This window comes from Erythranthe guttata, chromosome 5 (genome assembly GCF_056151865.1).
Source record: "Erythranthe guttata isolate IM_541 chromosome 5, IM_541, whole genome shotgun sequence".
Lineage (NCBI taxonomy): Eukaryota > Viridiplantae > Streptophyta > Magnoliopsida > Lamiales > Phrymaceae > Erythranthe > Erythranthe guttata.
The window spans coordinates 17,345,529-17,366,376 of record NC_142537.1 but is presented as its reverse complement, the minus strand read 5'-3'; the positions used below and the strand labels follow the sequence as shown (position 1 = coordinate 17,366,376).

Genomic DNA, 20,848 nt, shown 5'->3' with positions numbered 1-20,848 from the left:
TTCGCCAAGGGTTACCGACTCCCTTGCGGCCTACCTCCGCCCCCCTCGAACGGTTCAGATAACCGAAGAGGACCTTCACCGTACGATCGTGGAAGCTTCAACTCGTGCTGCCACTGAAACAATGGCACAACCGTGCGCATTCACCTCAAACCATAGGTCTCGAATATAACATCTCAACCGAAGGTTGGGCATCTCATCCCAAGTTTTCGTGATCGCCTCATCCTAAAGTTGGGCACTATCCCACCCCAAGATTGAGCATCTCATCCCAATGGTACAAGATGGTCGTATCCTAAGTTGGGCCATCTCAAGAGCCGGATATACTCTGCCTACTCAAAAAATAGAACATCCCCAAATCCCCAAGAGGTGAACATCAACCACCTAAAGAACACAAAAAAAGAAGAAGATGGAAAAAAAGAAAAAGAAAAAGGGGTCTGACGCGCGCACGACCCAAGGAAAAACAAAAAAAAAAACAAAGGAAAAAGTCAGAACAATTGCCAGTTCGTGCGTGTCTCTCACGCGCCATGCGCGCAGCTTTATTGCGCTCCCTCTCTCACCGCGCGTACGCCGCACGCGCCCGTTCTCTCTCTCCTCCGCGCGTGCAGTGTACGCACCCGCGTGACAACTACCGCACCCCCCATCCCTACCCGCAGCGAGACAACTCGCACGAGGAGCCAACTCGCTCGATACCACAACCCGCAGCGAGATAACTCTCACGAGGAGCCAACTCGCTCGTTACTACGAACCCGCAGCGAGACAACTCCCGCGATGAGCCAACTCGCTCGGTACCACAACCCGCAGCGAGACAACTCCCACGAGGAGCCAACTCGCTCGGTACTACGAATCTGCAGCAAGACAATTCTCACGATGAGACAACTCGCTCGGTCCTACGGACCCGTAGCGAGAGAACTCCCACGAGGAGACAACTCGATTGGTACTACCAACCCGCAGCGAGCCAACTCCCACGAGGAGACAACTCGCTCGGTACTACCAATCCGCGGCGAGACAACTCCCACGAGGAGACAACTCGCTCGGCATTACCAACCCGCAGCGAGACAACTCCAACGAGGAGACAACTCGCTCGGTACTACCAACCCGCAGCGAGACAACTCCAACGAGGAGACAACTCGCTCGGTACTACCAACCCGCAGCGAGACAACTCCCACGAGGAGCCAAATCACTCGGCACTACGAACCCGTTGCAAGGCAACTACCACGAGGTGCCACCTCGCTCGGTAATAAGACTCGATGCGAGACAACTCCAACAAGGAGACAACTCGCTAAGAGCGACCTGAATCCGCATGCTCCCCAATCGTGCGTCCAATGCTCCTACAACTTCGCTCGAGACAACTCCCATGAGGAGACAACTCGTCCGAAATTCACTATATAATCGCAAGCTCAAGTTAGCATGGTTACAACCCTAGAAACACTTAGAGATATTATGGGAATCTATATAGCCTGGCCAGCTTGATTACTCAAAATTTATCTACTTGTTTTCGATGGGTCCTTCATTAAAACGTGGTCACCGTCCAAACATACTTACGACCCACGAGGTCTAACAAGAGGCACGATCCACATAAAATTATCTTGAGAGCCTGATCCCCTCCTCAAGTACATCACGCACAAGGCTATATGTAAACACATACAAGCAACGCGTCAAAACATTGACAATGTTGATAAATAACAACTCCCACGAGTAGAATACTAGCTCCGTGCTACTACATTATCGCGAGACAACTCCCACGAGGAGATAACTCGATCAACTCTATTACCCCATGATGAGACAACTCCCACGAGGAGATAACTTGATTCGAGCTACTACATCGTCGCGGGACAACACCGACGACTCAAGTAACTTATATCGCGACAAATTGGTCGCGCTACGCGCCAACGCGCCTTCACTCCTCTCCGACACACGCGCCAACGCGGTTTTGCACATCATCAGGCCATACGCCAACAAGCGACTACTACAATTTTTACTCTCGACACGATTTGGCACCCATTTCAACATGGCCCCCACATCGACTCGAGAGTGAGGGGGCTTAATGATATGCCTAATTGGACCAACCCAATGGGCCTACAATTTTATTGACCTAATGGGCCACGAGCCCAATATTGAAGACCACTATCACCGAGGCCCAATCACCTTCAAGTAAGGTTTGAGCCTAACAATCTCGACTAAGCTATAAATAAAAGTTTGAACTCATTCCTTAAGGTAGGTCCTATTATCTGAGCAATACTACAATATGTATTCTTTGGACTATTTATACTATCCGCACGTTTGACTTGAGTGTCGGAGGGGTTTTCGCCGGATCAACCCCCGGTTTAGTTAACGTGTTCTGTGATCGCAGGTATCTCAAGGTCATCAAGCTCGTGAGCCAGTGATTCACTCTACTCTTCCAGCTCATCCTACTTCAACACCCTAAGGTGATCTATTTCTAACATCATCAGTTATGTCTGCTGAATTTTTATTGTTGATTTACACACCAATATAAATATGTGTATGTTTGTGTGTATATGAATTGTAAAGATCCAACCAGTATATTTTACCTCAGATGTGACAAATTTTCTTTCAATGTCGACATATTGAATAAATGAGCTATTTAGGTGACAACTTTGATTAAACTAAATAAATAAATAAAAATAATAGTAAATGAAAAAATTACTATAATAATTGTTGTCACCCTAGTTAGATATTATTTGTCTTGTTGTGAGTAATTAGTAATTAACCAATGTTGATATTTGAAGAAAGTTTGGCCGGCCTAAATATGTTAACAATTGAATATCAAAATTCATGAAAAATGCATTTTATATAATTAATTGCTAACTATACTATATTTCCCATGTCACAATCAGCAACAAAATAAAATTATTTATATATATGTTTAATAAATATGTTTATCTTAATGGAGTGGCTGACATGTATACATACAATTATAAGCATGAACCATTTGATTTGGGCATGACAAAATCTTTTTTATTTTATTATTTAATAGAGTAAATTATGTCACTTATGGTCGTTTCATGATTTGGAAATTAGATACCTTCGACCTATTTTAAAAGGGATATAACGAATTGATTTTAAAATTGAAACTCGTCATATTGGCTTTGATACTAATTGTCAGTACATTAAACATATATAAACGTTCGCAATATTTAATGTACAAAATCAGACATTTCTACGTGGACAATTAATATCAAACTCAGACTAACAGAAAATGACTCAATCTAGTATAAATTTAATTTAGGGCATATTACAAATAAGCCCATCAGTGGGAACTTATTCATAAAGAGATACAGACAATATTCTCCTTTACCAATAAGTCCACACATGGTCCAGATTTATGTAAAGGACTAAAATAACCCCTCTTACTTTTATATGCTCCAATTTCATCCTTAACTTAATTTAACTTCAATTTGACCTCAAATTTCACAAATTATTCAATTTTGACCCAAAACTTTTTTTTTTCAAAAACTTTTTTTTTCCGCCGGATTCCGGCGTTGACTTTTTTTTTTTTTTTTTTTTTTTTTTTTTTTTTTTTTTCTTCCGGATTTTTTTTTCCGGATTCCGGCGTTGACCGGCGGTCAACGCCGGTCTCCGGCGTTGACTTTTAATTTCTTTTTTTTTTTTTTTTTTTTTTTTTTCTTCCGGATTCCGGCGTTGACCGGCGATAAACACCGGTCTCCGGCGTTGACTTTTTTTATTTTTTTTTTAATTTTTTTTTCTGTAACTTTTTTTTCCGTTTAAACAACAATATTGCTTTGAATGACAGTAATATTAACTATATTACTGTTAAGGGGTAATATGCTATGAGTCCCTCAAATCAAACCTAATTTGAACTAAATGACAAGTCTAAATTCAATCTTTTAATTAAATCCTCAATTTGAAATAATATATGACTCACATCCCTAAATTTTTTTTAATCCCTATCTTGCCCTTATACCTTAAATAATATAACTTACATATATCACGTTTCTCATCTCAGATTTATTTCTCTTCTTCCATCTTTTCTCTCGCTTTTTCCTCTCGTCTTCTTTATATCGATCTCTCTCCTCTCTCTTTTTCTCTTACATCTCTATCTTGCTTCTCCATCAAGCACAAAGGTCGGCGACCAAGAGAGCAGGAGTGGAGCGACGGAGGAAGTGGTGGAGGCGGCAGCGGCGGGGTATTATATGGCGGAGAAACAGGTTTTTTTTTTTTTTTTTTTTTTTTTTTTTTTATAATATTTGCTAATTTTTTTTCATTTTTTTGTATAGATCTGTGATTAAAAGTATATGTTGATTAATTGTATATGTTTTGTTGATTTTTTAAGAATTTTGACTTGGTTTTGGATCTGATTTGCTATTTTTATTCGATTTGTTACAGGTTATTGAGAACGTTTTTAGGGCAATGATTGCGTGGCGGCACACGTTAGGGTTCAAAATTCCAGATCTAGGTTTTTCAAAAGATGGTAGGTGATTATGGGTGCCGACGGTTGCAGTTGTCGGCTGCCAGGGTTTGACGGCGGCTGCGTCGATTGCTAGGGTTGGCGACGGCTAGGAGTTTTTGGCGGCTAGGGTTTGGAATAGTACACCGTAGTATAGTATAGTCCTGCGTAGTATACCACAGTACACCGTAGTATACTACAAGTTGATGTACTGTATATGAATATCCATATATGAATAGCCAGATGATGTATTGTATATGAATAGCCAGACAATGTACGAAGAAGTAAAACTCCAGTTTTATATGCCTACAAGCATGATAATGACTACAGTAAATATAGATAACTGCAGTTATTGATAGAAGATTTGAATAAAAAAATAAAAAAATAACATATATATTTTTTTAATTTTCAATACATGTTACGTAAAAAAAAGGATTTTTTTTTATAATAATGTATAAAATACTAAAAAAACGAAAGGAAAAAAAAGGACAAATCGGTATTCTGCAAAAATAAAATTTTGAAAAATGAAAAAATTAAATGCAGACTAAGAAAATGATAAATGCAATTTGAATTTATTTAAGGTAAATTTCGAATTTGGTAGGAGAAGGGCATTTTTGGAATAAATTTAATAAAGGATGTGAAGCAAATGTTTAGTTAGACTTGTCATTTAGTTCTAATAAGGTTTGTCACTAGGGACCTATATCTTAAGGCCCCTACTGTTAAACACAGTAAAAATAACTAAACTATAATTTAACACAGTGATATTGCTATATTAATCTCTAGCACATTAATATTAACACAACAAAATTCATTATTATTGTATAATAAAGTAATATTACTATGTTGTCCGTTCAACAAATGTAAACAAAATAAAAAAAACCAAAAGAATTAATATTACTGTGAGTGACAGTAATATTACTATAGCAACAGTAATATTACTATAGCAACAGTAATATTACAATAGTAGACAGTAATATTATTACGTTACTCCGTGAATAACTCAAACAAACAAAATATCCAAACAAAAGAATAATATTGATGTGGTTGACATGAATATTACTATAACAAACAGTAATATTACCGTCAACCACAGTAATATTATTGTGTTTACAGTAATATTACAATAATAGACAGTAATATTAATACAAACACCACAAAAAAATAATAATATTGATGTTGTTGACAGTAATATTATTGTGTTTACAGTTATTTTACTGTCAACGACAGTAATATAATTACGTTGACTTGTCAACAAATCAAAAAAAAATAAAAAAAAATAATAATAAATAAAAAAATATAATATTGCATTAATTTACTGTCAACGGCAACACAATTACATAAATGTAATGTCAACGGCAGTACAATTACGTTAATTAACTATCATTGACAGTATAATTACGTTAATTTACTGTCAGTGACAGCACAATTACGGTCAACGTTTAGCGGCGGACGTGGAAAAACAAAACAAACCAAACAAAACAAAACAAAAGAAAAGAAAAGAGAAAAAAAAAGAAAAAAGCAAAAAAAAAAAAAAAAAAAAAAAGTCAACGCCGGAGACCGGCGTTGACCGCCGGTCAACGCTGGAAACCGGCGAAAAAATCCGGAAGAAAGAAAAAAAAAAAAAAAAAATTTAAAAAAGTCAACGCCGGAGACCGGCGTTGACCGCCGGTCAACGCCGGAATCCGGCGGCAAAAAAAAAATTTTTGAAAAAAAAAATATTTTTTGAAAAAAAAAAATTTTGGGTCAAAATTTAATAATTTGTGAAATTTGGGGTCAAATTGAGATTAAATTAAGTTAAGGATGAAATTGGAGCATATTAAATTATACTCCAAAAAAAAGTCAAAATTGAATTTTTGTGGTCAAAATTGAACTTTTATGGACAAAATTGATTAATTTGGATTACAATTAACAATTGGGTATAAATGGTTGAGGGTAATATTGGGATATACATGAATGTTTCCTTTAGTTATAATAAATATTAAAGGGATGGGCTTATTGGTAAAAGAGATATGTCCCCTAAACCTAGAATAATAAACATGCTTGGTTGGGGACTTTTGCATAAAAATCCCTTTAATTTAAATATACCACGATAAATCAGAATATGGTTCAAAATGAAAGTTTAATTTGTAAGATTTTTAATTATATTATTATTATTATTATTATTATTATTATTATTATTTATTATTATTTTTTTAATATTTTGGTACAATCTATTTGTTAATTCATTAAATAGATGAAGGTGGCCTGAAACAAATGATTGGGCCTTGTTTTGGAGACTTCTCAGATTTAGCTAAAACTAAACTGTGCACAACGGCCCAACAACTGACTTTTATCAATTTTAATTTATAGGGTAAATTATGGTCAAATTACGAAAACCCCCCTCTTATTTGAATAATTACATCTACCCATCAACTATGGATCCTCTTACACATCTACCCTTCTGGTGTCAAATTCAATATAATCATCTAGATTCTGTGGAATGTGTGCTCTAGGTTGTACTCGTTTTGTGTAAAAATACAGTTTCTAATGCACCAGAGTTTGATATATATATATACGCCGGAAAAATACATCTTATGATCATCTTGCTTCAAAATGTGGAGCTCGAATGGGATAAAACGGGTACAAAACTGATAATATTCCATATAGTCAAGAAGATTCCACTAAATTTGAAACTGCAAGGTAGACGTGTAAGAAAATTTATAGTTGATGGGTTGTTGTAATTACCCAAACAGAAGGGGTGTTTTTATAATTTTATCATACCTCAGGGGTGGTTATAATTTACCGTGTATATATATATATATATATATATATATATATATATATATATATATATATATATATATATATATATATATATTCGTGGAATATGGGAGAGATTATTATCTTTTTATTTATAATATATTTAGGTTGTGTTTGCAAAAGCTTTTACAAATATTATGAATTTTTCTTTACTCATAATCTGTTTTTACGTGTTTGCAAAATCAATTTTTATTTTTACTTCTCTTAAAACAAGCAGTTTTAAGCTATAACGTACTAAACATCCATGACCCTTCTTTCTTATTTAAATTTATTTTCCAGTAAATTTACAAACACCTAACTTTTAGAAATAAATATTTAAACCAGCTTAGTTTACAAGCCATAACTTCGATTGTTAAATAAGCTTTTACCAAAAGAAAATTCCATAAAATTGATATGTGATTGAAGCCCAATTGGACTCGATAGTATAAAATTATTTGATCGAGGCCCAAAAGAAAAAAAATATTTACACCATCCTTATCCCAAAATAAAAGAAGTTAAACTAAAGCAATAAACAATTAAAAAGTTAATAAATAATGTATAATAGTCACCATAAGATAATATAATTTTCCAAATTTAAACATGGAATAATGTGAAAGTGATGCATAAAAAATAAAAAAATAATAAAAAATAAAAAATAATGTGGCTTGATTACTCTAATTTAATGAGATTTCTTATTTCATAAATTTCTCCCCCATATATAATATATATATATATATATATATATATATATATATATATATATATATATATATATATATATATATATATATATATATATATATATATATATATATATATATAATATATTAATAGCCTTTTTCTCCGACAGTCAATTCTCGACCAATCTTCTTTCCTCTGTAAAAAAAAAAAGAAAAAAGAAAAAAGAAAAAAAGAAAAATGGAAAATCAGTCATCTTCAACCTGAAAATTGACTGCCAATAAAACCTTAAAAACCTCGAAAAAAAATCGTACAAAAAGGATGTACAACAACATCGGAGATGTCAGCAGCCACCTTCCTAGCAGCAGCAGCGGCGGCGGCGGCGGCGGCGCCGCCGCCACTCCAAGAAACCCCATCATTCCCTACGCCCTGCTCCACCACCACCACCACCAGGTTCACCACCCCATCATGATCCCGCACCTCCCTCCTCCGCCGCTGCCGCAGTTCTCCCCTCCCGGCGGCGCGGACGACGGCGGCGATGATTTTCCGAGGAGGGACGAGAGGGTACCGCAGTGGAGCAACCAGGAAACAAGGGAGTTCATCGAAATTAGGGCTCAGCTCGAATGGGATTTTATTACAGCAAAGAGGAACAAGAATTTGTGGGAAGCGGTGGCGAATCGAATGAGGGAGAAGGGCTACCGGAGAACCGCCGATCAGTGCAAATGCAAGTGGAAAAACCTCGTCAACAGATATAAGGTATTAATTAATTAATTATATACATACATGAATGTGATTTTTGTGTGTGTGTGTGTGTGTGTGTGTGTTTTTTTGGTTAAATTTATGTGCCTTGTTTGAATGATTAAATTGATGTGTTGGTTGATGAAATCAAATTTGTATACGTGATTTCGCGAATCGGGAATGTAGTTTTACCCGATTTTTTTTTTTATCGAGTTTGCGCGTAATTTCTCTGTGTAATGGTATTATGTTATTATTGATGTTCGAATAATGGAATCTGGATTAAATTGAGTTAAAAGCTCGATCGAATTTGTATTCGGGTCGAACGCAAATAACCGTTTCTGTTTGTGCATGTCGAAGCTAGTTGATTGATCGCAGTAATCTCTTTTTCTCGCGATAAAATTTGTTCCAAATCGAAGTATCGTGAGTTCTTTCGTGGTCATGATTATTATAGTCACGGGTGGCTTGGATAAATTGCGAAATCTGAGTTAGTCATATCGTGTTGGATTTCGTGATTTTAAATGTTATTATTGACTCGTGATTGTATCGTGCTTCGGTATTTGCGGAAATTATTATGGGAAAGTGAAATGTTGTAAAAGAAATGATTTGGAAGTTTGTTGTTCCATAAAACGAGGCTCGTTTAAGATTTGACCGTACGAATAATTTTCCCTTTTGTTGGAGTTGTGCTTATTTCTTGGCTCAACGAAACGAGGAAACATTTTGTGGGAAACAAAAGCCCAATTAATGAACCCTCGGCTTTACTTTAGTAACTTCTCCGAGTTTTTATCGAAATCGGAGAACGGTAATATTTTGCTCTTTATATATCTCAATTAAAAATCGGATCTTGAAAGTGAGAATTTTCATAGATGTCGCGCGTGTGTAACGAGTTAATCATTTAGTCAAGTTATTTAATTTAATATAATAATCGTTTCGAATTTGGTGCTCGTTTAAAAATACAGGGGCAAGAAGCATCCGATGTGGAAAACGGTCGACAATGTCCATTCTTCAACGAGCTGCACGCAGTGTTCACAGCAAGGGCCAATCAAATGCCGCCACATGTCGACACTGAGAGTACCGGTATTTCCAAAGGAAAGAAGCGCCTCATAAATATCTCCGAAGATCAATCCCATCATGAAGAATTCTCCGAAGACGAGACGACGGTTCCGAAGAGAAAACCCGGTAGGGAAAAGAAGCAACAAAAAATAGCCGGAAAAAAGGAAATTTATTCGAACAAAAACGAAAGCATTCTCAACGGTCTTCGAGAAACAATGAGGGGTTTCATGGCGCAGCAGCAGAGGATCGATGTGCAGTGGAAGGATACGGTGAAGAAGCGGGCCCACCAAAGGGATATATTCGAGCAGGAGTGGCGGCAGAAGATGGAGAGGCTCGAGCGGGAGAGGCTGTTGATGGAGAGGGCCTGGCGGGAGAGGGAGGAGCAGCGGCGGTCGAGGGAGGAGAATCGGGCGGTGAAGAGGGACGCCCTGTTGACTACGCTTCTTAACAAACTTCTTCGTGACGAAATTTAGCGAATTTTATTGCAGTCGAAACTAATTTTTTTATACATACATAGGTTTTTTTGGTGGATTTCAAACATAGCAATGGAGTTTTTCTTTCTTTTGGAAACTAATCTTAGAGGTTTTATTTATATATGCATAGTAATATTGATACTCCTTTTGTTCATGGAAATTGGAACGGAATTTTCGATTTCTGTCGGTTCCAATTCGATTTTTTTCGACTGTGGAAACTATTTTACGTTCCGATTTCCAAAAATTCCGATTCCATTTATTTGAAATGTTTTGGTTCGGAATTGGAATATATATGAGATTCCGGTCTCAGATCCGAAATTATGCAATATCAATACTACTTTGCATGGGTGTGTGTGTGTGCGCGGGTGTGCAGCATGCATTTTATATTTTAGTTAACTAAAAAAATGAAATTTTCAAAATTTTGCCGATTAGTGTCCGAAAAATTCCAATTTTGGAACGAGTTATTTTAGTTCCAATTTGCGAGATTTTGATTTTCGAATTTTTTTGGAACCGATTTGTGAAGTGTGATATTCTCAAGGGAGCCAAACGATACTAAACACATAGTTGAGGGGGCAAACTCAAATTAACCCCACAATTTAAAAAAAATCGGAATGTCATCCACAAACACGGGGGCGTCGGTCACACGTGCGGACGCATCACAGTGGCACGTGCCGCCTGGCTCAAACTCCCATTGGCTTCTTCTACTTGATTTCGAGGGGTCATTTACATGAATGGTGTAGATGTCCAATTAATTTACAGGAATGGTGTGGTTTTTTACACCTTTACAAATATGGTGTAAATCGCATTTCACAGTGGCGATTTCTGACATTTTTTATGACATCTGACTTAGGCAGCTGTCTTTGTGGGTTGATGCTGTAAAAAGTGGACAAGTTGTTGCTTAAGGGTGCCACCTAGATAATCCAATAGTGTATAATTCATTTTATTTCCCTTATTCATAATTAATTTTCCAATTTACAAATTAAAAATATTATGTTAATATATATTTTGTAAACAAATAAAAATCAGATTATTAATGTATTGTTTTAATATTTAGTTTTTTTCAATTAAAAAATTCAAAAAAAGAAAAGAAAAAAAGAAAAAAAAAAAGTCAACGCCGGAGACCGGCGGTCAACAATGGTTGACCGGCCGGAAAAAAATTTCAGAAAAAAAAAAAAAAAAATTCAAAAAATTATTATTTTGGGGGTTAATGTGATATATTTCTTTAAATCCGGAGTCAATGTGTTTAAAGAAGTTAGAGCATAATGGATGGAATTGATAAGAATTATATTATGGAATGTATTTTAGACTAAAGAAATGGGGATGGATTTATTTGAACGACTATTTTTTTTTTTTTGTGGACCAATGTGCATTTAAGTCCCATGTGATGGGCCTATTTGCCATTCGCCCAATAAATTATTAAAAAAATATATACGAAAAAGATTATAAATAATCTGATTGCAAATTGAAAAAAAAAATATTACACCCACATTGTTTAATCAGATTACATTTTTTAATAATTATTATTTTTAATTAAAACATTATATTTATAATCTGATTATTTATTTAGTTATTTTTAATATGTAATTACTAAAAAGTATAGTTTACAAAATTATTTTTAATTTGTAAATTGTAAAATTAATCATGAATAAGGGAAATAAAATAAATTATACATAATTGGATTATCCAAGTGGCACCCTTGAGTAACAATTTGTCCAATTTTTCCAGCATCAGCCCACAAAGACGGCTGACCCAAGTCAGATGTCATAAAAAATGTCAAAATCGCCACTGTGAAATGCGATTTACACCATATTTGTAAAGGTGTAAAAAACCACACCATTCCTGTAAATTAATTGGACATCTACACCATTCATGTAAATGACCCTGATTTCGAGCATCTATTTTCTCTCTCTAAAAACCTCTCTCTCTCACTCATCAAAACCCAAACAGTCCAACACTCTCTCACTCATCACAGCGCACACACACACACACACGCAGTGACGTCATCATATACACGTATAATTTTAGAGAGAGAAAGTGGACGAAGCGGCCATTATCTCTATCCTTTACCTCTTATCTGAGCTGAAATTTCATAGATCAAATCTGCTACTTCCAGGTAATTTTAATTTTGTTTGTTCAAAGTGAAGAATTGTATCCGCATTACGTAATTTAGTTAACCTGCTTATATAATTGTAACAATCGAAGAGTAGCCCACTGTTTTTAGAAACAGAGATTTAGGTCGTGTGGGTTTGGGGAGAAAAGAAACTTTGCTGTTGCTAGTGGTGCTTGTACTTTGTGCTTCTGAAGGTTGTACGTTGATTTAGCTTTAGAGTGTGCAGTTTTTTTTTTTTTTTGGGGGGGTTTAATTGGGATTTTGGGGAAATGTTTAGAACGTATGGGTGATCGGTGGAAGAAGGGAGTACTGGGTGGCTGAATTATGCCATTGAACTGGTGATTTTTGATCCCGTGTATAATTGGGGTTATCAATTCTTAGATGGTGAAAAGCTTGCGTGCGTTATTCTAATATCGATTTTGGGCCGCTTGCGTACAGTGACGTACCCTCTAATGATGGTGCGATGGCATTCTCTGATATTTAGTGCCGTTTGCTGTTGTAATTCGAAATGTCTGCGCACTTGTTTACTTGTGGTGTCACACGGAATTAACCATGTCACATGATTTAGCTGGTTGTTTCAGTTATAGGCTTATGCTAGTGTTAATAATTTTATTCGACAATATTTTGAGTTCTCGAATGATTTGTTTGCTTGGCATCCTTTTCCTTTCTTCTTTAGCTTGGAATTCATCATTTTTACCTTTGCAGTTTCTCTTAAGGTTGTTCTTTATGGGGGCAACAGTGTTTATATGAAGTTCATGGTTTGAAAAAGAACTATTTATATTATGAATTATCTACCAAGCAGGTAGTTCTTGCGGGGTTCAGTTTCAATTTCACTTTCCTAATTGCAGTGTAGGTTGTGTAGCTGTATTTAGAATCTCGGAGTAGAGGTTCGGTTCGGATCTAGGTTGAAATAGGTTGCATGCCCCTTTATAAATCTAGGACTAGAATATCCTTGAAATTGCGAATATAGTATATGCCTATAAATTACCTTTTTTTTAACCATTGTCATTACTATTATTATATATTTTAGTTTTTGAATTGCAATCAAACTTGTAACGAATTAAGTAAAAGATATCTAGTTTTTGACTCTGAAATGTCAATTTTTAGGTCATGAGAAAGTTGTGAACTGAATGTTATTTTAATGCATAAGCAAATATCATGTGATTAAGATTTTCTAAGATAGAATGTGTGTTACATGCATTAATTACTCGGGAAAATTGGGTAAATTTCTTACTTCTGATACAAAAGTTCTAAAAAGAGGATACTTATGTGATTAAAAATGCGAGGTCTTACTTTTGTAAAATTTTCTCTTATTTGTCTCTTCAAGTTGAGTTAACCTCTTATTCATAAATCCTATTTCTAATACTAAATACAGCTTGCTCCGCAAAAGTTAACTTAAACGTATTACTGCGTGTTTGAGTCGAAGGATCTTATCTGTGAATAATTGTTTCAGTACTTAACAAAGTCAAAATAATTACATTCATAAACCCGAGGCGTTAAAAGCTGAACATATTCTATTTTCAACAAGTTACAATGAAGGCTCATAAAAAGTGGAATCCTTGTAACATGAATAATCTTTTCTTTGACCCTCACTTATGTTTGATGATTATGTTCTTCTTTCGACTTTTCAACCAGTTCTTTGGCCCTGCACCTGTGTGATCTTGTGTGCGATTTAAAACTTCAAAGAACATATTTTAAGTGGTGCTTGCATTACTTTAAAACCAGGAAGTCTTAGTAGTGTCTTTTGAAGCATTATTGAGACATACGAAAAATCTTATCCCACATGGATTTTGTACTCTGGAAAAGAAAAAGAGAATATGCATGAACTTCGTTTTTCCAGATTTTCATTTTTTTTTTCATGTCTTCTATGAACTAACCATATTAATTTTATTTTACAGGAGACACTTTCTTATATTCTCTTCAAGTGGCCGCTCTTTGAGTTATCAACTTAATTACTGGATGACCCGTGGAGTTATTTTACAGCCTCAAACATCTGATGTTTTGTACCTATCTTATTATGCCTGACCAGCAACACAATGAACAGTTTCCCTGTGAATTTTCAGCACTTAGTTTTATGCATGCTGTTGCTTTACAGTCTACCAAAAGAAATTGAAGCTCTCAGTCCTGATGGTACGCTGGCTAATTGTTTATTTGACATCTATTTTTTATGTTAATGAAGTTGAGTTAAAGACTTTATATGCTAAGAGATTGACTAAATATTACAATATATAAATGCAAACAAAATGATGAATTGCAGTGTGTTTTTCTTTTAAAGCTGTATCATTGAGGTGTTGAAAGCCCTTTGCTAGTGCTATTCCTATGCTAAATAACTAAAGAAATGCAATGTTTGAGTCCACTTCGATGGATGTCCTGGAGGCATTTCTTCGAAATGGTTACATTTCACTTTCTGAGTTGCAGGTCAAGCTCTTGTCAACTTTAGGACAGCCATAATTAGTTCAGATGGTATTCTACAGCAGTGGAGACCAGAGGATGAGGATCCGTGTGGTTGGAAAGGAGTAAAATGCGACTCCAAGTCAAAGCGAGTTACAGCCTTGTAAGTTCCTTGATACTGAAGGCTGTTACGAAATCTTACTAAAATTTGATGCATCAGTCTACTTATATAATTGTCATTCGTTAAAGTTGAAAGATATTTGGCAGGCAAACACATGGGCATACATGTGCATCAGTTTATGCCACATATTCATGCATAAATTTATAAAATGAAGAAAGCATAAATTTCACTCCTAAATGTAAATGATTGTTTAAAATGCAGGAGCCTCCCTAACCGCAAGTTGAGTGGCCCAATATCAGCAGATATTGGGAAACTAGACAACCTGCAATATCTGTATGTATCTTTTTTTGCTTCTTTTTCCTTTCACATCTCAACCATAACTTCTACTTATGATGGCTTTTTACTCGTTTGTAGAGCTCTTCATGACAACAACTTTTATGGGGAAATCCCGCCAGAACTGGGGAACTGTACTCAGTTGCAATCAATGTAATATATTTATATTCTGAAATTTTACATTATTCTGAAAATTGTTGAATGTCATATTTCGGAAATTTTGAGTTCTGCTGACACAAAATTGGAAAATGGCCTTTTTGACTTTGGGCTATTAATCGAAGATCTATAGCAAAAATTGCATGTAACTGACTTATGTCTACTGAATCATTTTCTGGATAGCATTTCTTTGTACTTGTTTGCTGACCATGTCGAAGACGAGTTCCTTATCTAATGTATTTGGTATGCAGTGACCTAGAGCTTCTTAAATATGCAACATATGACTTGTACCAGCAACATATGACTTGTACCCCACATGAAATTGTTGTTGATGTTAGTATCGACTGTTCCATAGTTCACTTGTAGAGTGGAACTGACGAATTTGATCAAATTTCTCATAAATAAATGCAAAGATTTAGCAATTTATGTCCTGGCAGGAGAGTTGGTGCTAGAGCAGTGCCTTTTGCGACCCCCATCGAACATATATATTTCTTAGGTTGCGAGAACTTCTACATTTTGTCACCATCAGGATTCTCTATATTTTTTGAATCATCTTATTTGTCTTACCTCCTTCAAAAATCACTGAGTGATAGCTGAGCAAAAAATACCAAGAAATACTGTAATTATTGTTTCTATTCACTTTTCGTCTTAATGTTTAAGTCTATTTATCTTTTATTTTGTTTGGATCAAGTGTGGGATTTTTCATATCCTATTTGTACAGATTTTTGCAGGGTAACTACCTAAGTGGATCGATTCCTGGTGAACTGGGAAACCTGTCTCAGCTTGAGAATTTGTAAGCAACATACTGAAATTGCTGAATACTTGATATTTTTTATGCTTGAATCTTACCTTTCTCATATCCAGTATTGGAGCTATGGCTTGTCCGGTTCTTTCTATAAAGTTTGCATGAATTCGGAATTACCTTTCAAATTCATATTTTCCAATTACTTTAGAGTTAAAGGTGTGATTATAATATATACTCTTCTAATTTTTGCCTTCACCGATCACACAAAAGTATAGAAGTCAAGATCCTCCGAGTGAATTCAGTGGTTAGCTAAGTATTCTATTGAGAAGATTGCAGCTAAGTATTCTATTGAGAAGATTGCTTCCTAATTGTATTAGCAGGATGTGATCATCTTGAACTATATCCGCTTGTGTTTGGTATCACACTTATAGAAATGCATAGATTAGGTGCATTCCTAAAAGTTAATATTTTGTTCATATGCTGCTTTTTGCAGGGATGTCTCCAGCAACTCTCTCAGTGGAAGCATTCCTGCTACACTTGGAAAGTTGAGCAAGCTTTCTAGTTTGTGAGTGACCTGTAAAGTTTTAAAAAATGTCAGTCTAATATTTTTCTGATCGGCCTAATTCATTGTCATGATTTTTGAAGTAATGTTTCCACAAATTTTCTGGTGGGACCTATACCTTCTGATGGTGTTCTTGCGAACTTCCGGAATGACTCGTAAGTGTCAAATTCTTCTATGCTAGTTACATGGCCTTCATACTCAACTTTTCGCCTCCTGATTTGATACACTTAATTTCTCTTCTTGTAGCCTTGCTATTTGTGTGTTTATTTAGATGCTGCATTTCTGTTTGACTGATTGAACTATTCTTTTTTTTTTTCTATATTTACATTGTGAAACTATGAATATAAAAGAATACAGTAGATAACTCTAGAATCAGAGAGAACAGAGGAGGAATTACTATTTTAGTTCTAAAGCCACTTCTCTAACTTCTAATGGTTGCCAAGTATGGAAATGATCCCTTCTTCTGAAGTACCACAATTTTATTTCTTATTAGGTTCCTTTTCCTCCGAGAACAAACAAATCATAGGATTTTTGTAGTGGATAATGAACACAATCAAATTTATAAAAGTTCATCAAGCCTATCAAGTTGAATTTAAAGCTGATATCAGTTAAAACAGGATATCTTTTCTTACTCACAAATTGGAAGTACAAAGCAAGGCAGTTCTTAAGAGGTTAAAGCTGCTAGAAGGATTGACCATAAATGTAATACAGTAGAACCTCGATAAATATATACTCCATAAATTGATAAGCTCGCTTAAATAATAATTTCTTCCGGTCCCGACTCGGTAAAAATCTACTAAATTATTAGTTCGATAATTTAATATTTCGCTAAATTTATAGAATCTTGCTAGTCCCGTATTAATTTAAAGAGGTTTAACATCTGCTTTAGGATTTTAGGCATAAATTAGCTACGGCTCCAATGTTAGCATTTTATTTTGTTTTTCGATGGGTTCATATAGGTCTTTTATGCTATTCCTGTTTATTTTTCCCTTTATTGTATTTTAATCGGTATTTTACTTTCTGATTTAATGTCCAGATTTGTTGGAAACCGTGGGCTGTGTGGTAAGCAAATTCAAAGATGTACGAAAACTGGTAGTGGTTCATCCTTTTCGCAGCCTACAGATTCAGGTACCTTATTCTCTCTGCTGCGTGAGTAAACTGCTCATTTACTGTCATTCTAGTTCTACAGCCAGAGTTCTGAAGTCAACATTCTATAGTGAGTTACGACCATTGGCCCTTCTCAGTGAGCAAAGAAGGGGTGGGGTAGTTTTCCTCCTTTATCTTTTCATGTTTTTTTGGTGGGATGAGAATATACTGGTCCATTGGTTCACCTATCTGAAGATGAAGGAACCCAAAATCCGGAAACCTGTAAAAAAAGACTTGACCACTTTAGGTTCTTTTCGCGGAATTTAGTGACTACAAAACCCTCATCTTACTTTCCCTCCTAAGCGTATATTATTTCTCCTAAGATAAGACAATAGTGGTAGAGTACTAGAGTATTGGTCATATTTCTGGAAATTCTTTTCCCAAACCCCAAGCAAAGTAGAATTTTTGTTCAGATACTTCTATGAGATTACAGATTTTCTGATTGATTACAAAATTTATGTTTTGGCTATTCTTCTTGTATTTTTGCCATTTTATCCCCTTGTTTGGGAAAATTACATTAACTACCCCTGAGGTGTGTGATCTAATAAAAAAAACACCCAACTTATTTTTAGAATTAGAAACACCCCTTGAGATATCACAGCACCCCTTCAGGTTTGTTTTTACTTTGCAAACACCTCCCTTGAAAGGGGCAATTGCAAAATAGAAACAAAGGCAATGGAGTATTTGTAATGCAAACTTAGCTTCTTGTTCGTGTTTTTTCGAATGGATAGCCCGAAGGGAACTTTTTGTAATTAATCCTATCATTTTTTAAGTAGCTGTTGATCTTTGTCTTTTGTGGTGTTTTTAGCCCAATTTCAAGCCAAGAAGAATTCAGGGAGGCTTCTGGTTAGTGCACTGGCCACTGTGGGTGCGTTGCTTCTGGTAGCTCTTATGTGTTTCTGGGGCTGTTACATGTATAAGAGGCTTGGTAAAAATGATGGCAAAAGCCTTGCTATGGATGTTAGTGGAGGTAAATATCTTCATACACATGCATGCAAATCATAGTTTTTTTTTTTTTTTTTTATCTTTAAAGTCGATCCCATCATGTTGTGTTGATATTTTTTCAGGAGCCTCGGTTGTAATGTTTCACGGAGACCTGCCCTACTCTTCCAAGGATATTATCAAAAAGTTGGAGAATTTAAATGAAGAGCATATAATTGGTATGGGGGGCTTTGGAACTGTGTACAAGCTTGTGATGGATGATGGCAATTTATTTGCCTTAAAAAGGATCGTGAAGGTCAATGAGGGCTTTGATCGCTTTTTCGAAAGAGAGCTTGAAATTCTTGGAAGCATCAAACACCGATACCTGGTGAACCTTCGAGGGTACTGCAATTCCCCGAAATCGAAATTGTTGATATATGATTTCCTCTCAGGAGGCAGCCTTGACGAAGCTCTTCATGGTTAGCGACTCCCTTATTTATTTTCAGTATTAAGTCCCACACTCTCGGTATATTCCTCTGAACTCACTGTATTCGAAAACATGCAATTGGGCAGTTATTAGTAACAATCTGTCGCTAAGACTAGCTCGACATGCTTGCTTTCTCTTTGATTTGGGGCCATCGTTTTTATTAATAATGCAATCTCTCTTTGACGCAGATAGAGCAGAGCAACTAGATTGGGAGGCTCGTTTAAATATTATCATGGGAGCTGCAAAGGGCTTAGCCTATCTGCATCATGATTGTTCACCTAGAATTATTCACCGAGACATCAAGTCGAGCAACATTTTGCTTGATGGAAATTTTGATGCTAGAGTATCCGACTTTGGACTGGCTAAATTATTGGAGGATGAAGAATCCCATATTACAACAATTGTAGCTGGAACATTTGGATATCTGGCTCCGGGTATGTGTACAACAATATATTACTGAGCCAGAAAACATATGTTTTTTTTTTCCTGATTTTTTTCGTCCATTGATATACATATGTTTCAGTAGAGATACGTAAAGATCCCGATACCCTTTCTCAGTGTTCTGTTCGTTTATGCTCTTATGAAAATTTTCCCCTTCATGATAATGAGATCTTACAAATCGTTTGATCCTGACTTGTATACTGAAATGTTTATTGGGCAGAGTATATGCAGAGTGGTAGAGCTACAGAAAAGACAGATGTTTATAGTTTTGGTGTTCTGGTGCTCGAGATTGTGAGCGGAAAGCGGCCTACTGATGCATCTTTCATCGAGAAGGGCTTCAACATTGTTGGATGGGTACGATTTTCCTTTCGAGCTTTGAGTGTTGAAAATGTTGCAACATTATCTACTCCTTTGAGCAAAAAAAATTCAATCGTAGTTAAAATTAACCCTATTATAGAAATTGCACGAATAGTAATTCTATGCTCGTATTATTTGTTAAGGTTTTCTCCTCACCTGTTTCATATATTTGCTTTCATTTGTTGCAGTTAAATTATTTAGTTTCGGAAAATAGACCACGAGAAATAGTCGATCTACACTGTGAAAGAGTGCAGGCAGAAAGCCTCGATGCCCTACTTTCAATTGCCATGCAATGTGTTTCTTCAGTACCCGATGAACGTCCGACCATGCACAGGGTAGTTCAAATACTTGAATCTGAAGTCATGACCCCTTGCCCTAGCGACTTCTACGATTCCAGCTCAGATTGAAGGCCAATCTTTTCACCGAACAAAAGAAATCCCAACCTATTTATCTGCAGCAAAAAAAGTCGGAAATCAACAATAACACAGAATATTCTGAATTCGAAATTATTCATTCTTTTTGGCAAAAAATTATGATTGGAATTTATGCTGGTGATTTTCTGCATTTGTCGTCCTCGAATTAGAGCGAGTGATCTGCCTGCCGCATCAGGTTTTTCTTTGTTCATGTAAATTATTATTATTTTCTTTTTCTTTTTCTTTTTTACTGGTCATTTCTCTGAATCAATTGTATATCAAGTGTTTGAATTTATTTACTGTCTCCATATACTGATATGGGTATTTTCGTAATTTGGTTGCATTTTTGTATTATTACTCACATAACAGTCATTGATACAACGCAAGACTGAAAATACTTTTTAGCCTATAGTTTATGGTTTCATATATTATGTAGGCATTTACTTGCATGAATGTCTTAACTTGTTGCTATTTATTACCTATCCTTATTTCCCGATTGTTGTGAATCGATCAACGTAATTTTGT

General features: G+C 35.6%; 2 protein-coding genes across 2 annotated transcripts; both read left to right on the top strand.

Moving 5' to 3' along the window:
- The first annotated feature begins 8,049 nt into the window (after nt 1-8,049).
- LOC105967063 (trihelix transcription factor GT-3b) lies at nt 8,050-10,284 on the top strand. The gene is made up of 2 exons (XM_012991626.2): nt 8,050-8,635; nt 9,574-10,284. Exons 1-2 carry the CDS (start codon nt 8,201-8,203, stop codon nt 10,138-10,140), a joined length of 1,002 nt encoding a protein of 333 aa, XP_012847080.2. The 5' UTR covers nt 8,050-8,200; the 3' UTR covers nt 10,141-10,284.
- Nucleotides 10,285-10,768: 484 nt separating this feature from the next.
- LOC105967145 (LRR receptor-like serine/threonine-protein kinase FEI 2) lies at nt 10,769-20,749 on the top strand. The gene is made up of 15 exons (XM_088818046.1): nt 10,769-10,848; nt 12,003-12,253; nt 14,149-14,380; nt 14,669-14,804; nt 15,024-15,095; nt 15,177-15,248; nt 15,973-16,044; nt 16,490-16,561; nt 16,642-16,713; nt 17,595-17,686; nt 18,513-18,674; nt 18,772-19,104; nt 19,301-19,546; nt 19,774-19,907; nt 20,099-20,749. Exons 3-15 carry the CDS (start codon nt 14,287-14,289, stop codon nt 20,315-20,317), a joined length of 1,776 nt encoding a protein of 591 aa, XP_088674172.1. The 5' UTR covers nt 10,769-10,848; nt 12,003-12,253; nt 14,149-14,286; the 3' UTR covers nt 20,318-20,749.
- Nucleotides 20,750-20,848: the final 99 nt, after the last annotated feature.

Bases quoted from the DNA above. Each gene is read 5' to 3' on its own strand.
- LOC105967063 (XM_012991626.2), top strand. From the start codon at position 8,201: ATGTACAACAACATCGGAGATGTCAGCAGCCACCTTCCTAGCAGCAGC. The intron at 8,636-9,573 runs GTATTAATTAAT...TTAAAAATACAG, and splicing joins ACCTCGTCAACAGATATAAG to GGGCAAGAAGCATCCGATGT.
- LOC105967145 (XM_088818046.1), top strand. From the start codon at position 14,287: ATGAACAGTTTCCCTGTGAATTTTCAGCACTTAGTTTTATGCATGCTG. The intron at 16,714-17,594 runs GTAAGTGTCAAA...TTTAATGTCCAG, and splicing joins GCGAACTTCCGGAATGACTC to ATTTGTTGGAAACCGTGGGC. The intron at 19,105-19,300 runs GTTAGCGACTCC...TCTTTGACGCAG, and splicing joins CCTTGACGAAGCTCTTCATG to ATAGAGCAGAGCAACTAGAT.